General features: G+C 41.4%; 1 protein-coding gene across 2 annotated transcripts; it reads left to right on the plus strand.

Annotated features, from left to right (window-relative positions):
• The first annotated feature begins 131 nt into the window (after positions 1 to 131).
• Positions 132 to 19,844, plus strand: gan (gigaxonin). 2 transcript variants are annotated; one of them, XM_047596612.1, is made up of 14 exons: positions 132 to 261; positions 809 to 1,024; positions 1,143 to 1,257; positions 3,078 to 3,428; positions 3,525 to 3,593; positions 4,806 to 4,957; positions 5,133 to 5,254; positions 5,337 to 5,449; positions 7,600 to 7,749; positions 7,992 to 8,128; positions 9,623 to 9,757; positions 10,690 to 10,799; positions 11,553 to 11,772; positions 19,250 to 19,844. In XM_047596612.1, the coding sequence occupies exons 2-13, from the start codon at positions 840 to 842 to the stop codon at positions 11,723 to 11,725; spliced, it is 1,812 nt and encodes a 603-aa protein (XP_047452568.1). In that variant the 5' UTR covers positions 132 to 261; positions 809 to 839; the 3' UTR covers positions 11,726 to 11,772; positions 19,250 to 19,844. The 2 variants fall into 2 exon arrangements, with proteins under 2 accessions (XP_047452568.1, XP_047452567.1); XM_047596611.1 differs by lacking the exon at positions 19,250 to 19,844 and having other exon boundaries at positions 11,553 to 16,899.
• Positions 19,845 to 21,216: the final 1,372 nt, after the last annotated feature.

Raw genomic sequence — 21,216 nt, forward strand, 5'->3', positions numbered from 1 at the left:
ATTAATTTGCTGTTATTAATGCTTTGGAAATAAAGGTATTTGATGTAAATATGTTTTATTTTCAGTATTGTCATTGATATTTCGCAATGTGTGTATTTATTTATACAAGAAATCAGAATTTCCGAGTTTGTCTTTGCCCGTGAATGCAACAGAATACATGCCTTGACGTCCACTTACAACATTCTCGCCTGGAGTGATTCATGTTGTGTTAACTGTAGTCACATACACCCCGTGCACTGAAAAAAAAGCGCAATTCTTAAGGTAAGACACTTTAAAAATTACAAATTACTAACAGGAACCAAACATCACACAACAGCTCTAACCTGCTGTAAACAGGAACTGTTGTTTATCGATATTTAGGCTGCTGTGTTGCTAGCCTAGCAACTCCTCACCAAACCTCATTTAGAAATCTGCCAGTTTAAGACGTTTTGACTTGGTAATGTTTAATAAGCTACATGTAGAAGTTGACCTATTCCATTTGTAAGATTTAAAGCGTCCCTACAAAGTTCGGCAGTATTTTGTATTGTGTAAATACATTTAAAGCTTGTCAACACAATCGGCTAATATGTGTTGTGCAAGGACTAGCTAACAAGAGAAGCAGTCTACGGACGTATCAAAGGTGTTTTATCTCCAAATAACTGTTTTGTTTTATCTTTTTGTTTAGTCCGAATTAAAGTGTGCCTTGCGTTTATTTGTTAAATGTCATAAGTTATGGAATATTTTTACTGTGTGATTAAAATTGAGCTGAGCGAAATTTATTATGAGAAATTTCCAAAGGGGGTTCTGCTTGACGTCCCTGTGTTGACAGGAGTGAACACTGGGCTGTCCCAAGCCTCGACATGCCCGACCCTCCATGCACAGATCCAAGCTCCAAGGTGACAGACCCCCAGCATTCCCAGAAACTCCTGCGGGTCCTCCGCACCTTCTGGCAGGAGCAGAGTTTCCATGATGCGCTGCTGGTTGTCGATGGAGACGAGCTTCCCGTGCAGAAAAACATCCTGGCTGCTGCGAGCCCTTACATCAGGTCAGAGCCTGACAGATTTGGGTGTTGTCAAACCGGCCCTGATATCATGCATTTGTTACAGCAACAAGGGCGTGTTCACTTTCACCATTTTTTTCCCACGTTATTCTTTTAAACCTAGGACCAAGCTGAACTACAACCCTCCAAAAGAAGATGGGTCCACGTACAGGATCGAGCTGCAGGGCGTCTCCATGGGCATCATGAAGCAGATCCTGGACTATATCTTCAGCGGAGAAGTGAGTTTGTCTCTAATTTGAATGTTTTAGTTAATTGTGAGGAACATTAGAAACTAGAGAAACTCCTTCAGCAGCTGTAAGAAGGAACGATACTGCTGGTTCTTCAACCCAAGAATGAGTGTTTAAACTTTCATATATCTATATATATTTATATATAGAATCTTTTTTTTGCAAATAAACCTGATCTTTTTGCCCTAACTTCATGCAGTAATTATCCAATAGGAGGCTCCAACCCATTTGTTTAGTTATGTAAGGTTTAGTTAGGGCAGGTAAGTGTAGTTTGTTATGTAAACATAATCTACATAAATCATTTCTACTGTTGTTGATATTACAATCTGAAAATTTAAGGAATATTTTGAATATTATTCTTTTTTTTTCTTTTTCTACCACCAGACAAAATGAAATCGATCTGAAATGTTCTAGATAAAATTTAAAAATAAAAAGTAAATAAGTCAATATATTTCTTCAAATGCCCAATGAGACTTTAAAAAAAAAAAATATATATATATATATTATTTTTTAAATCTTCATCAGTCTCTTTCTCTTTTGTTTCTTCTTCCTCCTCTTCCTCGTTACCAGATTTTGTAATTTTAATTACCATTCCACACTGTATATACAGAGTATAACAAATTATACGGAGTGCTGTTATTTTTTTTATATATTTTGTATATTCTTTCTTAATCAGAATTACTTTATTGATTCCAAGGGGAATTCTTTTTGTATATATTCTTGTTTAAGTCTGTGCTGCTGTCACAACAAAATTTCCCGTACGTGGGATAAATAAACAATGTCTCAAGTCTTAAGAAGCTACTTGTTCCATTTACACAAAGCAACATGTAGCTGGAGCTAACCAAATAGCCTCAGGCTAGCTGGTTAGCTCCAGCTACATGTGTTTCTTTGCAACAATGGAAGGAGTAGCTCTCTTACCGTCTAAGCTAACAGTAGCTTTTCCTAGCTTCCCAGCTAATAGTAGCACTTCCTAGATTACCAGCTAATATTAGCACTTCATAGCTTACCAGCTAATATTAGCGCTTCCTAGCTTCTTAGTCTCCTGGCTAACTTGGAATTCCAGAAGTTTTAAATTCAGTTAGCTGAGGCTAGCTGGTTAGCTCTGAGCCACGTGTTTCTTTGCATCAATGAAAGGAGTAGGTCTTCTTAGCTTCCCAGCTAATACTAGCTCTTCCTAGCCTCCCAGCTAATAGTAGCTCTTCCTGGCCTCCTTTCTCATAGTAGTCCTTCCTAGCCTCCCAGCTAATACTAGCTCTTCCTAGCCTCCCAGCTAATACTAGCTCTTCCTAGCCTCCCAGCTAATAGTAGCTCTTCCCAGCCTCCCAGCTAATAGTAGCTCTTCCTAGCCTCCCAGCTAATAGTAGCTCTTCCTAGCCTCCCAGCTAATAGTAGCTCTTCCCAGCCTCCCAGCTAATAGTAGCTTTTCCTAGCCTCCCAGCTAATAGTAGTCCTTCCTAGCCTCCCTTCTAATAGTAGCTCTTCCTAGTCTCCCAGCTAATACTAGCTCTTCCTAGCCTCCCAGCTAATAGTTACTCTTCCTACCCTCCCAGAAAATAGTAGCTCTTAGTAGCTTCCCAGCTATTAGTAGCCATTCTTAGCTTACCGGCTAATAATAACGCTACCTAGCTTCTTAGTCTCCTGGCTAACTCAGAAATCCAGAAATTCAGCTTTCTCTGTTAGCTGAGGCTAGCTGGTTAGCTCTGGGCCATTTGTTTCTTTCTATCAATGGAAGCTTCTCTTGTATAAAATAACACCTGGCATAGCTTATCTTTTTTTTTTTTTCACACTGAGCCTTCGTTGCCTCTTTCCAGATCAGTCTGAGCGAAGAGACCATCCAGGAAATGGTGCAGGCGTCGGACCTCCTCCTCATGACCGACCTCAAGTCGCTGTGCTGCCAGTTCCTGGAGAGCTGCATCACGGCTGAGAACTGCATCGGCATCCGGCTCTTCTCCCTTCACTACTGCCTCTACCACGTCCACTATGCCGCCACCGAGTTCTTGCAGACGCATTTCCGCGACGTGGCGCTCACCGAGGAGTTCAGGGAGCTGCCGCCATCCCGGCTCTGCGAGGTCCTGGCCATGGAGAAGCTGAACGTGGGCAACGAGAAGCATGTGCTGGAGGCCGTGGTCCGATGGTTCGCACACGACCCGGACGAACGCCGGGTGGGTAACCACCTCCTAGCTTCCTTCCAGCTAACAGTCGCTCTTCCTTGCTTGTTATTTTAATGATAATTTCATGTATTTTTCTGTGTTTTACAGGTGCACATGAAGGAGGTGATGTCTGCTGTGTGGCTGCAGGGCTTGGACCTGAGTTACCTGAGAGAGCAGGTAGAGGCCTACGTTTATTCAGGCCTGTAACACCTTTTAGTTATTTACTATCATACAGTCATGTTGTGTCATGTTAACATCCTCCATGGACAGTCTGGAAAGTTAATACATCTATTTTAGTTTTTTTGTACTTAAAAATGTCATGCTGCTCATCTGTGTCGTAAATTGCCCCCTGGGGACAAATAACGTTTTCTGAATGTGAATCTGAATAATTAATAGTAGCTCTGAATTAGTTTGATGTTAAATGACAGTTTCTCCTAGACAGCTAATATTAGCTCCTTCTAGCTTCCCAGCTAACAGTAGCTCTTCCTAGCTTCCCAGCTAATAGTAGCTCTCCCCAGCTTCCCAGCTAACAGTAACTCTTCTTAGTTTCCCAGCTAATAGTAGCTATTCCTAGCTTCTTAGTCTTAGCTAATAGGAGGTCCTCCTAGCCTCCCAGCTAACAGTAGCTCTTTCTAGCTTCCCAGCTAGTAGTAGCTCTTCCTAGCTTCCCAGCTAGTAGTGGTTCTTCCTAGCTTCCCAGCTAGTAGTAGCTCTCCCTAGCTTCTCAGCTAATAGTAACTCCTTCTAGCTTCCCAGATAATAGTAACTCTCCCTAGCTTCCTGGTTCTAGCTTCTCAGCTAGTAGTGGTTCTTCCTAGCTTCCCAGCTAATAGTAACTCTCCCTAGCTTCCCAGCTAGTAGTAACTCTCCCTAGCTTCCTTGTCTCCCAGCTAATAGTAGCTCTTCCTAGCCTCTGAACTAACAGAAGCTTTTCCTAACTTTTTCTAGATTCCCAGCTAAAAGTAGCTCTTTCTAGCTTGCCGGTTAACAGTAGCTCTTCACAGCCTCCCAGCTAATGTTAGCTCTTCTGGGCCTCCAAGCTAATACTAGTTCTTCCTAGCCTCCCAGCTAATACTAGCTCTTCCTAGCCTTCCAGCTAATAGTAGCTCTTCCTAGCCTCCCAACCAATAGTAGCTCTTCTTAGCTTCCCGACTAATAGTAGCTCTTACTAGCTTCTTAGTCTTAGCTAATAGGAGGCCCTCCTAGCCTCCCAGCTAACAGTAGCTCTTTCTAGCCTCCCAGCTAATGGTAGCTCTTCGTAGCCTCCCAGCTAATAGTAACTAGACAGTCTGATCCAACAGGTATAAACGGTGTAAATGGTACAAAGTGTTCAATGACTGATAAGAACTGCCCAGTTAATAGCCGGGTGTCCCTGTGGTATCCCATCAGGCTTTGGGGGAGCCCCTGATGAGGGAGGTGATCAGAGAGTACTGTCAGACGGTGCTGGCGGCGGGTCAGCTGCAGGGGGAGGCCATGCTCGCCGCCTTCAAACCCCGAGGCTACTCTGAGTGCATCGTCATCGCCGGCGGAGAAGATCGCAAGTAAGTCACCGTCTTTTTTTAAATTTTTTCCACATATGTTTTTGCTTCTTGTTGAATCTGTGCTGCATCCAAAACAAATTAACTTGAGGTTCGGAGTCGTTTTCTGCTCCAGTCTTGACCGGACGTTCCGTGAATAGAAATGAGTCACATTTAAGTGATTTTTCTCCTGTAACAGAAGCAGGAAGCCGACGGCGGTGACGCGCTGCATGTGTCCTCTGTACGACACCAACCGTCAGTCCTGGATCGAGCTGCAGCCAATGAGCGTCGCCCGGGTTGGTCACGGCGTGATGGCCGCCGGTCAGTAAAGAAACATTCATTCAGTGGCTGGAACAAAGCAGAGCAGCAGGGAGGTCATTAACACGACTGTGTCTGTGTCCAGAGGGTTTCCTGTTCGTCATCGGGGGAACAGATGAACTCAACACGGTGCTGGACACGGGAGAGAAATACGATCCCGACTCCAACAGCTGGAGTCCCATCACCCCGATGCTGCAGGTACACAGCAGCGTTTAACCCCCCACCATCAGGCATTATCCTGTTTTATACTGTCTGGCCGAAAAAAGTCACCACCTGGATTTAACTAAGCAAATGGGTAGGAGCCTCCTGTAGAATAATTACTGCACAAGGTATTTAAGACCAACTGATGCAATGAGGAGCTTCTCATTTCCTCCACATCCCGTGGTGGTGGAGAAGATGTTAGTCTGGTGGAGGAGATGTTAGTCTTGTGGTGGAGAAGATGTTAGTCTTGTGGTGGAGAAGATGTTAGTCTGGAGGAGGAGATGTTAGTCTGGTGGAGGAGATGTTAGTCTGGTGGAGGAGAAGATGTTAGTCTGGTGGAGGAGATGTTAGTCTGGAGGAGAAGATGTTAGTCTGGTGGAGGAGATGTTAGTCTGGTGGAGGAGGAGATGTTAGTCTGGTGGAGAAGATGTTAGTCTGTGGTGGAGAAGGGTCAAATCATTGGCTGCATCAAGCAGAGGAAACATCTAGAACCTACTAAAACTGGCTTAAGACCTTTATTCCAGACTGGAAGGATAGTGGAGAACCATGGTCTACCAGGAAGAAATAAATCCTAAACCTGAGTACAAAGACTGGACTCTGGGATTTTTAGGATGAGCTGGAGAAGCTTTGATCAGTGGTCAGACTCTAAACATCATTAATACCAGATTTTGGTGGAAAATGGAAACTTTGGATGGAAATAATCTGGAGAAGTTTCTTATCGAATCCTGTGACCTGTTTTTAGCCAGGCAATGTAATTTATATCTTTTTTTTATATTTATATCTATATATCTATTCCTCTTGTTTTTCTTCTTTTCTTTCCCCTTATTTTTCGTCTTGTGTATAGAATATATGGAAGTGATCTTTGCAGCTGTTGATGTTATCGAACACGTCTGTGTGCTGTGATGTTTGTCCACTAGGAGGCAGCAGCGCTGCAATAAAACAGTTAAAGGAAGTCACTGCTTATTATTCACCTCATATATTGAGGACATAATGTTCAATAATATATCAATATTATCTGACTGGTAACAGTTTCAGATTAAATGTAAAACTCTACTTGAAACAACAAATAAAAAATAAAACAATTAATCAGAATCAGAAAAAGACTTTATTTATGATCGAGGGGCAAATAGGAGGGCGAAGAGCCAAACATAAGAGAAGAAATGCACAAAGGTGGGTGGGCAAAAGCAGCATATTGTAAATATAGTAAGGTCATTTGGTACAGAAATAAATAATATGAAGCATGGATTAAATTCAAAGTGACATTGAAGTATTGCACATGAGATTATTGCACAATTTAATCAATTAATGGCTCAAAATGCACAAATTAATACAGAAGATTAAGTACAAGATGGACATAAGGTGGATTAGGTATTAATAAATATCATATAGATTTATTTGAATGTAGATATTATAATTAATACATAAAAATGCTGAGCTGCCGCTGTCTCCTTTAATGAATAAATATGGAATGTGAAAGAAAAATAAAATGCATGAATAACTAAATCAACATAGAAAATTAACAGTGCACGAAGGATGAAACTTAAATATGTCTGTTGTTCTGCAGGAGAATGATGTTAGAATATCTGCATAATGAAAACAAGTACGGTAACATTAAAATGTTTTCTATTCTTATAATAATTAAAGTGAAAAATAAATGTAAACATATAAACATGATCTGATGCTCCAACTTTTCTACTGGATGAAGGTCAGGACTTTGACTTGTTCCTAAACATTCATCTGGTTCTTCTGGAGAACCACTGGTGTTCTTGGGCTCCTTGTCTTCCTCCATGACCCAGTTTCTCTTCACATCCAGCTCATGGACTCATGTCCTGACATTTTCTTTCAGAGTTCACTGGTAGAATTCACAGTTCATTGGTCCATCAATGATGAGCAGATGCAGCAGAACAGGCCCAAACCAGGACATTAGCGCCCCCATGTGTCATGGAGGGATGAGGTTCTGATGCTGGAATGCAGTGTTGGTTCATCTCCAAACATGACGATGCCCAAACATTTAAACCAAACTATTCTACTCTGGTGCATATTATGATTTTGGTCAACAGGTGATGCGGGTGAGACGACCTCAGATAAATGAAACGTGTTAATTTGTGAATATTTAATGAGTGATTGGTCGCGGTGGATGTTTCCAGGCTCGTCAGAACTTCGGTGTGGTGGAGCTGGACGGCCTGATCTACGTCCTCGGAGGAGAGAACGAGGAGACGGAGCTGATCACGGTGGAAGTTTTTGACCCAAACTTCAATACCTGGAAAATGCAGACCAGCATGACCATGATCCGCAAGGTAACAACACAACACAGGCGTGTTTCTGTCTCTCAGAGGAAACTTCCATTAATTTAATGTGTTACTTAGAGCCTGACCATGACCTAATTTAAACTTTTAGATGAAAACCAAATGTGAACAGGCTTTAAGCTTCAAACAGTTATTGGGCAAAAAAATGACTAAATGGTTATTTATGGACAGATAAACTTGAAGAAGTCAAGTAAATCTTCTTGTACTGTCGTCTTCTTCTTCTTCTTCTTCAGGTTGGCTGCTACGCCTCCATGAATAAGAAGATCTACGCCATCGGAGGGGGATCCTATGGGAAGCTGTTTGACTCCGTTGAATGCTTCGACCCTAAGACCCTGCAGTGGACAGGACTCTGTCCTCTGAAAGAAAGAAGGTAGCTGCAAAGTCTGAGCGATGAAAGAGGATCTAAGATCTGATGACGTACACGTGACATCAGATCAGACTTTCTGTAAATTAACTTCAGCCTCTAACACTTGTGCAATGGAAACATCTCTGAGATCCGTCAGTTTTGGTTTCAGTTTGACTTCCTTCACGCCACACCGCGGCCACGTCTCAAGACTCTGCTCAGGAAGTGTTGTTGAGTCAGAGCAGAAGAAGCATTGAGTGTTTCTGCTTGTCCCTTCATCTGTGGTTAGCGCCTTCCACAGCATCTCCGGAGATGTGAAACGATTCACAGCAAACATGCCGTTCTCGTTGCTTCTGTTTCATCAGGGCCAATGTTTTTAGTTGATTCCGACAGTTTTGTCTGTTCATGTTTAATGTGAGGTCCAATGCTGTCTTTTAGTCACCTTCACTTTAAGTGATAAGTTTTTAGTTTTTTTTATCAACATGGGAGTGGAAACATATGCTACCCATGCACATGTATATTTTTTATTGTTTTATTATTGCAACAGTCCATGTTTCAATCAACTCGAGCGAACACTAAATATTCGATACTAAATATTAACTGTTATTTCCTCCCAGTATATTTTTCTGTGGTATATCCATCACCACAAGAAGCAGATCTTTGCTGGAGCAGAATCGGTTCCCAATGGAAAGAATCCAGACCAAATTCCCCCCATTGAACAATTTGTAGCAGGGGAAGTTCCAGACTTCCAAATAATAAGCCAAACAATAAAATAAAACAAATAAATAATGATAATTGTAATCACTTCTATTTTGTATTTATTTAAGTGATGAACATAAGGGGACCCAAAATCGAGCCCTGGGGTACTCCACAAAAAAAGGTTGAGCCACAGATTGTAGCAAAAAATGGATGACGCGACTCCAATTCCACGGCATCTTGTGAGTTTAGAGCCAAAATCTGATCATTACTGTCGGAGAGTGGAGCCAAAGTCCCGCCCACTCACTGGTGATTGGTTAATACTGTACTTATATTTCTGTTTGTTTTCTTATCTGTAACCATCTTTGGAGAAAAAAAATTGAGTTCACTTCACTGTTTCATCCACACTAACAGGAAAGTATATGACCTATGACCTATACTGGAGCCAGTCACCAGGGGGCGCTCTACTTTAGAGGAGCTGTCATGGAGTCCACTTTTTTTTACAGTCTCCAGGATCGGAAGAGGAGGAAGAACCAAGACCAAGTTACTTATAGTTACTGATGCCCTCTCATCCTGCTAGCTACGTGCTATATTAGCATTAACTTACTGCGTTAGCCTTCAAAGCTCATTATTACAAAACTGCACCGGTACCTCAGATCCTTTAGAACCAGTTAAAACTCTCCCAGTTTATGACGTCACCACAAACAAGACGGGAGCGCCCATTTTTGAGATATTATCGCTTCACTGATTGATTGTTCTTGATTCCTGTTATATATTGATGAATCAGGTCAGAGGATTTTATCCACGATGTGTCCGTCTCCGTAGATTCGGTTCGGTGGCTTGCGGCGTCGGCCAGGAGCTCTACGTCTTCGGTGGCGTCAGAAGCCAAGAGAACGACAACCCTGAACAAAGAACCATGATGACCTGCAAGTCCGAGTTCTACCACGACGAGATGAGGAGGTCAGTGATCGGCATGTGGACAGATTACTCTCTGTTTCTATTCTTAAGTTCATTTAGCGTGTGAACGTACACGTAGATGCTAGGTATGTCCGTCCTCAATCTTGTTTTGTCCGCATATAAATCTGGTCGTCTATCTCTTCGTAGCTGACTGTTTGGTCTCTAGTGGACGTCCCATGCTTTGGTTGCCTAGGTAACCCATGTGTAGCAGAGTTAGTTCTTGTCCTATTTGAAAAGATAACGCAGGAAAAGCTCTGCAGAATGACTGTCCCATGTCCTCCTGTCCTCCAGAGTCTGTGCTGCAGAATCAAACCTGTCAAGTCCAAACTACCAAATAAGTCAGGAGTTTTCATTAGTGCTTCTTAAACACCCTTGGTCAACACAATGCTGATAGTCTTATACGTTAATGAGACCGTGAGTCACAGATGTTCCAGTCGGTTCCAGGCGTTTTTAAAGCCTGATCTTTGGTAGTTATTTATTCTAGGTCTGTCATAAACCAAAACCATGTCCCTGCACCTTCAAAACTTCTTCTTCCTCTTCGGTGTTAATGGTGGTTGTCAAAGAAGAAACAGAGAAACCAGAATCATGTGTCTAAACTGTGCAATGTGGCCTAACAACAATAACACGACTAGAACAGAATCCATGGAGTCCACTCAGGTCAAACAACGATTTCCTGCAGAGAGGCTCAGAGTTTATGGCAGCGTTGGAGGACCAGAACATTTCTGGAGCGGAGAACACGAGGAACATTATCTCAGAATGTAAGATTTATTGGACTGACTCTATTCCAGGAGAAGACAATGAAGACAAGGACAGACTTCAGGAAGCTACATGGGACATTTAACATCAGATAAGGACACAAAGGCCTTGTTTGGTCCATCCCTGACATAAATGATGTTGTGTTGTTGAGAGTAAAGCCGCCCTGTGTCCTGGTTTAGGTGGATGCTCCTCGATGACCAGAACCTGTGTATCCAGACCAGCTCGTCCTTCGTCTATGGCGCCGTGGCCATTGGGGCCAGTATCTACGTAGTGGGGGATCTGGACACGGGTCAGTCAAAGGGAAACCGGGCATAGTGGGTCAATATATAGTTGAGGGATCCAAAAAATCCATGACCTGGATGACTGAGAACCTTCACAGACATATAGTTGAGGGACTTTCCATAGGATATATCTTGAATACATTTTTATTAAAAGTAACACAAATAACGTTTTCATGTTCCTTACGATCACGTCTTTACCTAATCCATAAGTAGTTATATGGAAACAATCACTTATTCACACTAAAATATCAACTAAATAAGTAACAACCACCTTCTAATTAACTAAACTATAATAAAATGAGCTCATTCAGAATTAGGTTTGATTGTGTTCCTTTTGTTAAGTTGAGATAATCAGATAATCATAACACATGTTTCTTTTTTGGCAATGTATCAAATTTTATATGGAAAATATCAAATTATCTGTGTCTGAGAAATCACACATGAAAAAGAAAACACATGACATCACACCTCTCAAATCACATGACCTGCTCCTCATTAGTCATTTAATGCAAAGCAGCGTGGATTTATCACATGTCAACAGTGTGACTGCAGTATATTTAGAAATAACTTTCAGTTTCAGTTTACTCAGTATATGTAATGTTTAGAAGAATCTTTCCGTATGTGGTGATTGGTCAAACTTAACTATGTTAAACTCAAAAAGTCCCACAATCATATATTGACCCAGTTAATGAAACCAGAGGCCTGACTCTGGGTTTCCGTGAGGTAACGTGTTCAGTGACTGGTGCGTCCTTTAACTGCAGGAACGAGCTTCGACTACATCCGCGAGTTCCGTCGCAGCACCGGGACCTGGCATCGCACCAAGCCCATGTTACCCAGCGACCTCTCCAAGACGAGCTGCGCGTCGCTGCGCATCGCAAACTGCCGACTGTTCCGCCTTCAGCTGAGCCAGGGCATGTTCCGAATCAGAGTCTGAGTCCGGGACGCCAGTCGGCCTCACACTCCTCCAACGTTTGCACACTGGTAATCGCTACATGCTGTGGGCCTGGGGTTTGGGGAGTAGACGATACGTGTTGTAGTTGCTTGATGCTGAGGATAGGGGGCCCTCTGTTCAGGGGTTTGTACTTGAGGCCCTTATGTTTTTGAAATAATAGGGTGGTAGAATTTGTTTTTAAAGCGCAGTTCATTGAGTTTTAATTTCACCAGACATTCCTCATTTGTAATGTTTACTGGTTCTGTTTGTGGGAGAGGGATTCAACACTTTGATTGCCACATTATCACAGGAGGAAGTCTTACCGCAATGGTGCAGTTTGGGTTTTAGGACGTATTACAGAACATTGCTCCACTTTGAACTCTGCACATCCATTGTAGGAATTCCAGGAAACAAGGCTTCCACCGAAACAAATTTAGTTGGTTTTCTGAAACGCAGGAATTATCCGTCTGGATCCGCTCTGTCTCTGGTTGTTCTAGGTTTCTCCACTGAGGATGCTTCTGCCTGATCTGATCTATGATCATTCTTTAGCATGTGTCCGTTCTGCAGAGATCAGAGCGAAGTCTTAAGTTTCTCCAAATGATTTTGCTTTGGGACGTCTCCTTCTGAATGCCGATATTTATCAAAGCTGCAGCTTCATTAATTGTAGTTCCAATCAATCCATCAACAAGACCAATGTTCAGACGTCTTTCGTTTCGTCCTCTCAGACGTTCTCCTTCCAGTCGACTGGAGCTGCTCCAGCTGCTCGTCCGTGGACTTTTGTTCCAATTAAATTTAAATGTTGTGCATCTGAGCCTGAGATGGTTCCTGGAGAGTTCCTGGAAAATCATCTGCTCACATGTAAACCTTCCTGGTGATCAGATCAGGAGACGTCCCTAACGGCCGCTCCACGCAGATAATTCCTGTGTTCAGACCAGATCAACCAAGTATTACTTGAGGAGAGATTCTCCCCCCAACATCAACCAAGTAGTTTTAATCGTGATGTTTAAAGAGTATTTTTAACCAAAGCTTTTCTTAACACTTTTTTGTGCCTAAATCTAACCTTAACCATGAGATCCGACCGTTCGGATGAAGCAGAGCGTCACTGGACGATGTAGAAGCACAGGTTTAGATTCACAGCCAAAGAATTCACAGAGTGTTTCTCACAGTTTAGACAAATCACACGAGTATCTTCAGCAGCAGCGAAATGACAGCGTAGGAAATCACTGACTGATGCAGCAGATGAGGAGGTTTATAGGGGTGTCCTGATCGGTATCTGGGCCGACACAGATCTTCACGCCTGATCTTTTCTAGTTGTTTGTTTTACGTGTGACATGAACCAAAACTATTTCTCTGTAGCAGCTTCCAAAAATCCAAATTAATAAGTGGAAGAACCAGAAGAACTAGAAGAACTAGAAGACGGAGAAACAGAGGAAGAGAAAAACAAGACAAACCAGGAAAAGAAGAACAAAAACTAGAAGAACTAGAACTCAAGTGACATGACGGAGGTGTTAGTCAGTAACTAGTGGAATGTGGACGTGGACGTGTGGTGACGTGGTGGTAGGACGTCATCTAAACACAATCCAAACAACAACAAACAATGAGCGTTTAAAAGAAGAGAAAAGTTTCCTGGAGACTAGTCTTCCAGAGAGTTAGTGAGTTTATGGCAGCGCTGGATATGCAAATAGTTCATTAACATGCTGGATTTTTTCATGCACAATCACGTGTTCAACATTTTCTACTGGTTGAGAGAGGAATTAATGCAGTAGATCGACTAAGGACGGACAGTTTGATTGTGATGATGAGTTAATATTGTAGAATAATCCCACATTAGCAGTGACACAGGTTTGCATGGCCCCGTGTTAGAACTGACTGCTGATGTCCACATTTACAGCTCAGAGATAAAAATAAGAACTGTTTAATTTATTTTGACATATTTATTCATATTTAAGCTGCTAATAGCAGCGCGAGACGCTACCGTAATAACTGTAGTCTGTGCACCACATTTTTCTTCCTCATTCATAAAAAGCACATTTCCAAGGACGTCTTTATCCGGGGGCAGGTCGTCCAAAACGGGAATTATTCACAGAAACCAGGACGTCCCGTCGCCCTAAAAAGAAGAAACAAAACAGACACAGCACCTTTTGTTTTTTTTTGTCTTCTCGTTCTGCTGCTTCATTTCGGACCTTTAATAAGGTCCAGTATCAGTATGAGCCGGTTTACCACTCGACTCTAGTTAGAGGACGTACGAGCCCACGTCTCCACATTATATTAACTTAGGCTGAACGAAAGATTCATTGAATGAATCCAGTCACAGAATAAATGTTACCGAATATTAAAAGAAAGGGAAAGATCAGGACATCCCTAAAATATCTGAATCACGCAGTGATCTCATCTATGCATCAGACGTAGTCACTGAGTGAAGCACATTTTAACCAAACACACACACTACACACTCCACGTTTGCACTTTGGAGCACAAGCGCTTTCCCAGCCCGTCCGGTCGTGTGTCCGGGCTTCATCCGGGCTTCATCCGAGCCGTCTGTTCAGAAATAGGAGTCAGAAAGGAGGCGGAGCTGCTGGGACGCGTCGCTGCCTCCGTCGCCTCTGACCCGGCTTTACAGTCGCTACAGTTTTGGCATCCGTTGACCCCCGTTTGTTCTGTTGTGAGTTCCAGCTGCTGCTGTCCGTCCTCGGCTCAGCGGACACACAAGTGGAGCTCAGGCCGTGTTGACACAGACTCTCTCAGTGTGGGAGGCCGAGGCCGACACAGAGGAGTCTCCACAGTCTTAACGCTTCTTACTCCACACAAGAATGAAGTCAGATGATCAAACGCGTTTTAACCTCCTGAGACCTGAGCTTTTAGTTGCTATGCATTTATAATTCCTCTTATTCGTGATTTGTCAGACGTAAGAACTGTAAAAACTAAGCATCTTCTCTGAACTGGAAGTCGTTTTTGGGAGAGAATGATGTCGTCGTGTGTGGTCACGGGCTATTTCACTATTTCAATATTATAATAAAGTGCAAAATGTAAAACTGTTAATTTTCATGTCTGAACACGGCTGAGAAAAAGCAGAACTGCAAATAATGAATTACCAACATCCTCATCTGAGTTCCTGCTAATTAGCAACGTTATGCTAGTTACTGTTGATAGAATTTACATCACATTTAACCATAAATACACAAGTTACAACTGTAAATTGTGATGAGATTTTGAACCTTGTCTGCTTTTGTTACGTGATCCACTGAAATGATGCTGTCAGTCTCTAGTTATGAGCAGAAAAGTTTAAATGCAGCAGAATAAACTGCCACAAACATAAAATGCAACGTCCCCGTATTAAACTGCAAAAAACACAAACAAATCTCTAGCAGCCTGGAAATTCCTCCGCCTACAAATTTATCTGGAGACTCTCCGTTGGGAATAAATGCTGCTCCTGCAAAGATCTGACGGGCCAATCAGATTGCGTGGGCGGGACTTAATGTGTTCGTCATAGACGTCATCTGAGCGTCATGCAGTTGAATTAGTTTACAACTAAATGTCTTATTTTTTCTCTGTATCGGTTGAAACACTCCTTATAATTAGTGCGGATGTTAGCATGACAGGCTAAAGACACGTAGCGTTCAAACACACCAACGAAACCTACGTTAGAATATAAAGTCGGGATTAACAGGATTAACTTTGTTGAACTGTGACGTGTCTACATAGAGGAAAATGGATACATTTTCATCTTTCTCCTTAGTTTCTCCAACAAATCTCTGACTATAAGCTACCAGAGATACGCTTACTGGCATTACGGGTTGTTTTGCTGCTAGGCTAGCATTTAGACTTCCTAACTGTAACGTAAACGCTGCTTGTGTCGAATATGTCGTCAGAATATTTATGTTCCTCTGCGGTTATGGCGGCTAAGGACAGAAGTGTACACAAATAAACCCGAACCTGAATGTTAGACGTCCAAAGAGACGGCGGCATCAGGATCTGGACTATACCAGACATGCTAATGGTGATGCTAATGGTGATGCTAACGGCTAGCATGTCAGCGCTGCTTTCCGTCAGTGTGTTTGTGCTCATATATTTTCCTCTAAAACTGAACCAAGTGGGTGTTAGCAACCGTTAGCACGCCAATAAGAACATTACAGCTAACCAATGCTATGTATGCTAATTAATTAGGGCAAAAAAGAAACTTTCCTAATAACTTCATTAGCTTTTTTAAATATGATGTTATGAAAAAACGTTGGAATGAAAGTTTAATGGTGGAAGTTTTTATTTAGTCATAAATTAACCAAAGGATTCATTTTTGTAGCGTTTCACTGGTGTTTGGTTCTTTTTTTTTCTTTCACTTCCATCGTGGGTAAAATATTCAGCTGAACTCAGATTCTTCTGATGTGAAAGTGAAAGCAGCAGAAACCTCATGTGTTCATAGCCGAGTATTAAGTCGCATTAAATCTGAAGGGGTGGAGTCGTCTCACGGGAAAACTGTGAGTTATCTCGCCTGCTGACCGACCTCAGCAGCCGTCACATTCAAACCCTTCAGCTGTAAAAGGTCTGACGTCAGAAACGTTTGAGGGGGATTCCAGTTTATTTCAGTCTGATGCATTTTCCCGTTAACATGCATCTTTACGGTTCACTCTAGTTCAAGACAAGAAAAGACTTGAAGCTCCATTTGCCTGCATCTTATTCTTCCCCCTGAATCATTTTAAAAACTGAAACAGAAATTTGCGTCCAAACCCACTGATCCTGATTATCGTTGGATTCACATTGAAACACTAGCCCACATGATGACACACCAGCTGACTGTGAAAGCACTTCCTGCCGCCTGTGAATGTTGTTCTTCCTGATTTTTTGACACAGTCCAAAGTGTCTTGTCATTTACAGTAAATACTCCGGTAGTTTTCCAGGCTGCTCTGTGTACTAAACAGCTGCTGATCTCACATGTTAACCCCTCATCACACACGTCTGTTGTGAAGCACTGGAACGAACCGCGAGGGAAGATGACGGCGGTCGAACCCCGACACACGCTCTCAAACTTGACCCGGAGTCATGTTGTGAAAGACGGGGAGTCAGGCTGTTGTTTCAGTTTGTACTTTTGTAACTGATGCATGAGGAAGTTTTGTAAGATGTCACCCGTGAGTGTCTTTTCATTTACGTAAAAGGGAATAAATCACCAAAGTGGTCGACCAGCACATATCTGGTTTCTGTTGTTTGTTTCGAACTGAAAGCTCCAGATTCATTAAAAAGACAAACACTTATGTGGTTTGCTCAACAGTTCAGCCAATGAATGAAACTCAGAGCAGTTTCATTTCAGTTTTCACACAAACAAGAGACCGTGCACATTTTATATGTGACCTTTTCTAAGTCCTGTTGAATATACACAGTATATATTTTGTAGTTATTAGTAAATGTTGCCGTTTCTGCAGGTTATAAAAATACAAAATGAAAAAGAAGTGTCAAAGCTTCAAGTAGACGTACACTTTTATACATTTAGATACATTTAGACCATTATTTGTGGTTATTTAGCACAAGAAGACTTGGACATATGTGCTCAAATAAAATGGACAAACAAACAAAAGCTAAAATGCATTAATAGTTGGAAAAAAGAAAGTAATAACGAGAAATGAAGGTAGGTAGTAGTTGAAATAGTTAACTGATAACTGTCTAAATAGGCAAATAACATTAATGTATGAAATAGGAGCCAAACATCATAGAAATAGACTAATAATCCAGTAATCGTTGTAATACATGTAGGTTATAGTTAAAAAATAAATAAAATAATAAATGGGTAAATTATAGAAATGTGAGGAAATGTTTAAATGATGAACACATTGTAATGAAATAAAAATATAAACTGATAAAAGTACAAATCTAGACTTAACCATACAGACGTAAACACCGAGGTTTAAAGAAAAACTCACTTTACTCTAATTATCAGTGTAAAATCACATTTAATTCATGAACTATGTGGAAAATTAAAAGGCTACAGGAGTTTGTTTGGACCTTTAATGTCCCTCAGAAGAAGTAACTCTCAGGCTGGAATACGATGAACATCCAGGAGTGAGATATATTAATGGACAATAATGTCCTTTACGTTTGGAAGTGGAGTCTAGAGCAGAATCAAGTGTTTCCGTTGTGCGATGTGTGTGGGTCAGGATAAGTCTAGACGGGGGATTAACGGAGCAGGATTACTGAGTGGACGGAGGTAATTGAGTTAAAGCGAGCGGCTCTCGTGATGATTTAAAGAATCCAGCGAACCTGAGTCCTGTGACTGAAGTCGTCTGGAGAGAAGCTCCTGATGGGAAATGTGGGAATTTACTGCAGAGTTAGTTCACGTAAGGACATCAGCTAAAGCCTGATCAGGGCTACGGAGGAAGGATTTCAGTTTAATTTAATGCAATTTTATTTATATAGCACCAATAACAAGACAAAGTTTCTCAAGACGCTTCACAAAAACCAGCCGTTCTTTGGACTGTTTGTCTGTTTCTTTATTTCTTTGTCTGCAAGTAAAAGCTGTTGCACGTATTTAATGGGTGAATATCGTTTGCTTCAGTCATTCCAGCTTAAAGTAGTAAAATAAGTTAGAGATGACTGAACGTAGTTAATAGTTGGCTGAGAACAAGTGTGTTAGCAAAAAAAATTGTCTTTAACTTAAAGTAAAATAAGTCAGCAAAGAGAAAGAGAGTAGCTCATTAAAAGTAATGAATAATTAGCTACAACTAAGTAGCAGTTGGTTAGAAGTCGTCTGATAGTTAATAGTCATTATTATGTCTCTTTAGTTATAAAGACTCTTTCTCTTTGTCTGTTTGGTCGACTGTGGTGTATTTTATGTCTGGTCATTTATTTTGACTTTAATTAGTTAAATAGTTCTGGATCTTATTTGTCTTTCTTCATGGTCCCTTTGTGTCTTTTTGTGGTTGTTTTGTAAAGGTAATTAATCGTTAACTGAAAGTAAAATGTAAGAACTTAAGTACTTAAAGTAAAAAGATTTGCTAAAAGTAATGAAGGAGTTTGCTAAAAGTAATATTTGGCCAAACACATGTGATACTTGGATTCTGATCATTTGCTCAAACTACATTTTTTGGAAGTAGTATTTAGCTAAAGTGATTAAGTAAATAAGTTATAGCCGTTTAAAAGTTCTTCAAAATAAAATATATCTCAAACATGTGTAAAACAATCACAGAGACCAAAAAAAAAAAAACTACCACAAAAAGATACAAAATGACCTCAAAAATACAATAAACTGCAAGGAGACACAAAACTCCTGTAAAAAGGCAAAAACAACCACAAAAAGATGTAAAAAACAAAGAAACTGCAAGTTCTCTACACAACCACAGGCAAAAGATAGAGACACGATTCCAACACAAACAGGCCCAAACAAGGCGACGCAGCATCTCGAAGGCTAGAAACAGTTAACGTCGTCAGATATTATTGTGTATTTTCCATTATTACCCAATCATTGCCTCATTGTGCGTCTATGACACATTCCATTCTTGCTGAACTTATCTTTTGCTCTGCTTTCATGGCCTGTTGACACAACAGCAGATAGGATGGCGTGTTCTGACATGTCTGCAGAACAACAGTGGCTGGAGAGCCCGAGGTGGTGCTGCCGGAAGGACTCTCCTGGTGGGGGAATATGGGCGGATGGAAAAAAAACATAAAAATAAAGAGCGGAGGCCTGAGGAGGGACGGGCGGGGGCCGGCCCGGAGCCTCCACGGGGGACGCTGAGGTGGCGCTTGTTGTTGTCAGCTCGAACCCTTGAGATGGAAGAATGTGCAGTCGTCCGTTCAGTTTTCAGCGTCTCCGTCCCTCGGGCTCCGTCCTCCTCCACTTTCATCATCCAGAGTCTTTTCCATGTGAGTCTGTAAAGCCGTGATCCAGCTCTGACCTGAGCTGCACCGCTGACATGAACCTTAAAACACATCACGTCTCTCACGTCGCTAGGAGCCCAGAGGACGTTGGTTTGTGTCCCTTCTGTTAAAAGTAGCCAAAAGTCATCAATAGCTAAAGTAAGTAAAAGTGATCGAGCCATAAGTGGCTGATTAATAATTAGCCGTGCTAGGTATCAATTAGCTACAGCTAAGTAGCAGTTGGCTAATAGTAGCCTGTTGGCTAGTGGGCGGTTTCTTTTGTCTCTTTTGTCTCTTTTGTCTCATTTTATTTGACGTCTGTTTCATCTCTATCTTTATTTTACGTCTCTTTAGTTTGTGGTTTATTTTGTTTTGTTTTTCCCTTTGGTCGTCGTTTTGTGTCTCTTTGTTATTGTCTTGTATCTCGTTGTGGTAATTTATCTCTTTTTGCAGTTGTTTTGTGTCTATTTTACTCTTGGTTATTTTTTTGACTTTATGGTCATTTTTTTATCTATTTGTGGTTGTTTTGTGTCTTTTTGGTAGTGTTAGGTCTGTTTGTTTCAGTTTGTTGTGGTCATGTATCTTTTTGGTAGTTTTGTGCCTTCACTCGTTTTTTTGTCTCTGTGGTTGTTTTGACTCATTATTGTCATTTGTATCAGTTTGTGGTTTCGTGTCTCTTTTGCTTGTTTTGTGTCTCTTTGTGGTTGTTTGCGTATGTCTCTGTGCTCATGCAGTTATTTGCGGTTGTTTTGTGTCTATTTCGGGACCTGGTAGTTTGCAGAAGACACAGATTCTCTTTAATTTCATGATCATGTCTGACAGTAAATGTGTAAATCCAGGAAATGCACACAGGTAAAACTTAATCAGACTAAGATTACACAGAAACATCGTCACGGTGTAGATGTGTGTAGATGTGTGTAGATGTGTGTAGATGTGCGTTGACACAGCAGCCAGGAAATGTCGTAGCTTTGCTGCTGTTGTGGACCTGAGGTGGAAACATGATTCACGGCTTCTTTTAGTGGAAGGAATGACTGCAGCGTCTCAGCCTGTTCAACATCCGCTGAAACATCTGTGACGACAGCGGTGAATCTCTGCCAAGGTGTGTCAAGGTGTGCAGCTGCCTGACTGCAACACAACATACCTGAGCTGGAACCTGGAGGCCCGGAGGACGTGATTATCCTCATCGTGGCCCCTGCAGCCTGGAGCCTTCATTGCACTCAACACGTTCACTTTGTGTCTCTGAGCTGTAATTATCAGTGTGTCTCTTTGTGTTTAGATTATTTCTCCTCTGTGTTGTTTTGTGTGTCTAAGTGGTATCGTCTGTTTAGTAGTTTTGTGTGTGTCGTCTGGTTGTTTTGCATGTTTTTTCGTAGTTTTGCATGGCTCTTTTGTAGTTTTTCATGAGTTTTGGTTAGTTGTTAGTTGTTTTTGGTAGTTTTGTGTTTTATGGGTGTTTTCCGTGTTTGTTTTTTTTAAGTTTTGTGTGTCTTTATGGTTGTTTTGTGTCTGTTTGCGGTGTCTTTTTTGATGATTTATGTGCATTTTTGTTAGTTTTGACTGTCTTTTGGGATTTTTTTGTGTTTTCGGCTGTTTTGCATGTCTTTTTGGTTGTTTTGTGTGTCTTTTTGGTTGTTTTGTGTGTCTTTTTGGTTGTTTTG

This window comes from Mugil cephalus, chromosome 10 (assembly GCF_022458985.1).
Source record: "Mugil cephalus isolate CIBA_MC_2020 chromosome 10, CIBA_Mcephalus_1.1, whole genome shotgun sequence".
NCBI lineage: Eukaryota > Metazoa > Chordata > Actinopteri > Mugiliformes > Mugilidae > Mugil > Mugil cephalus.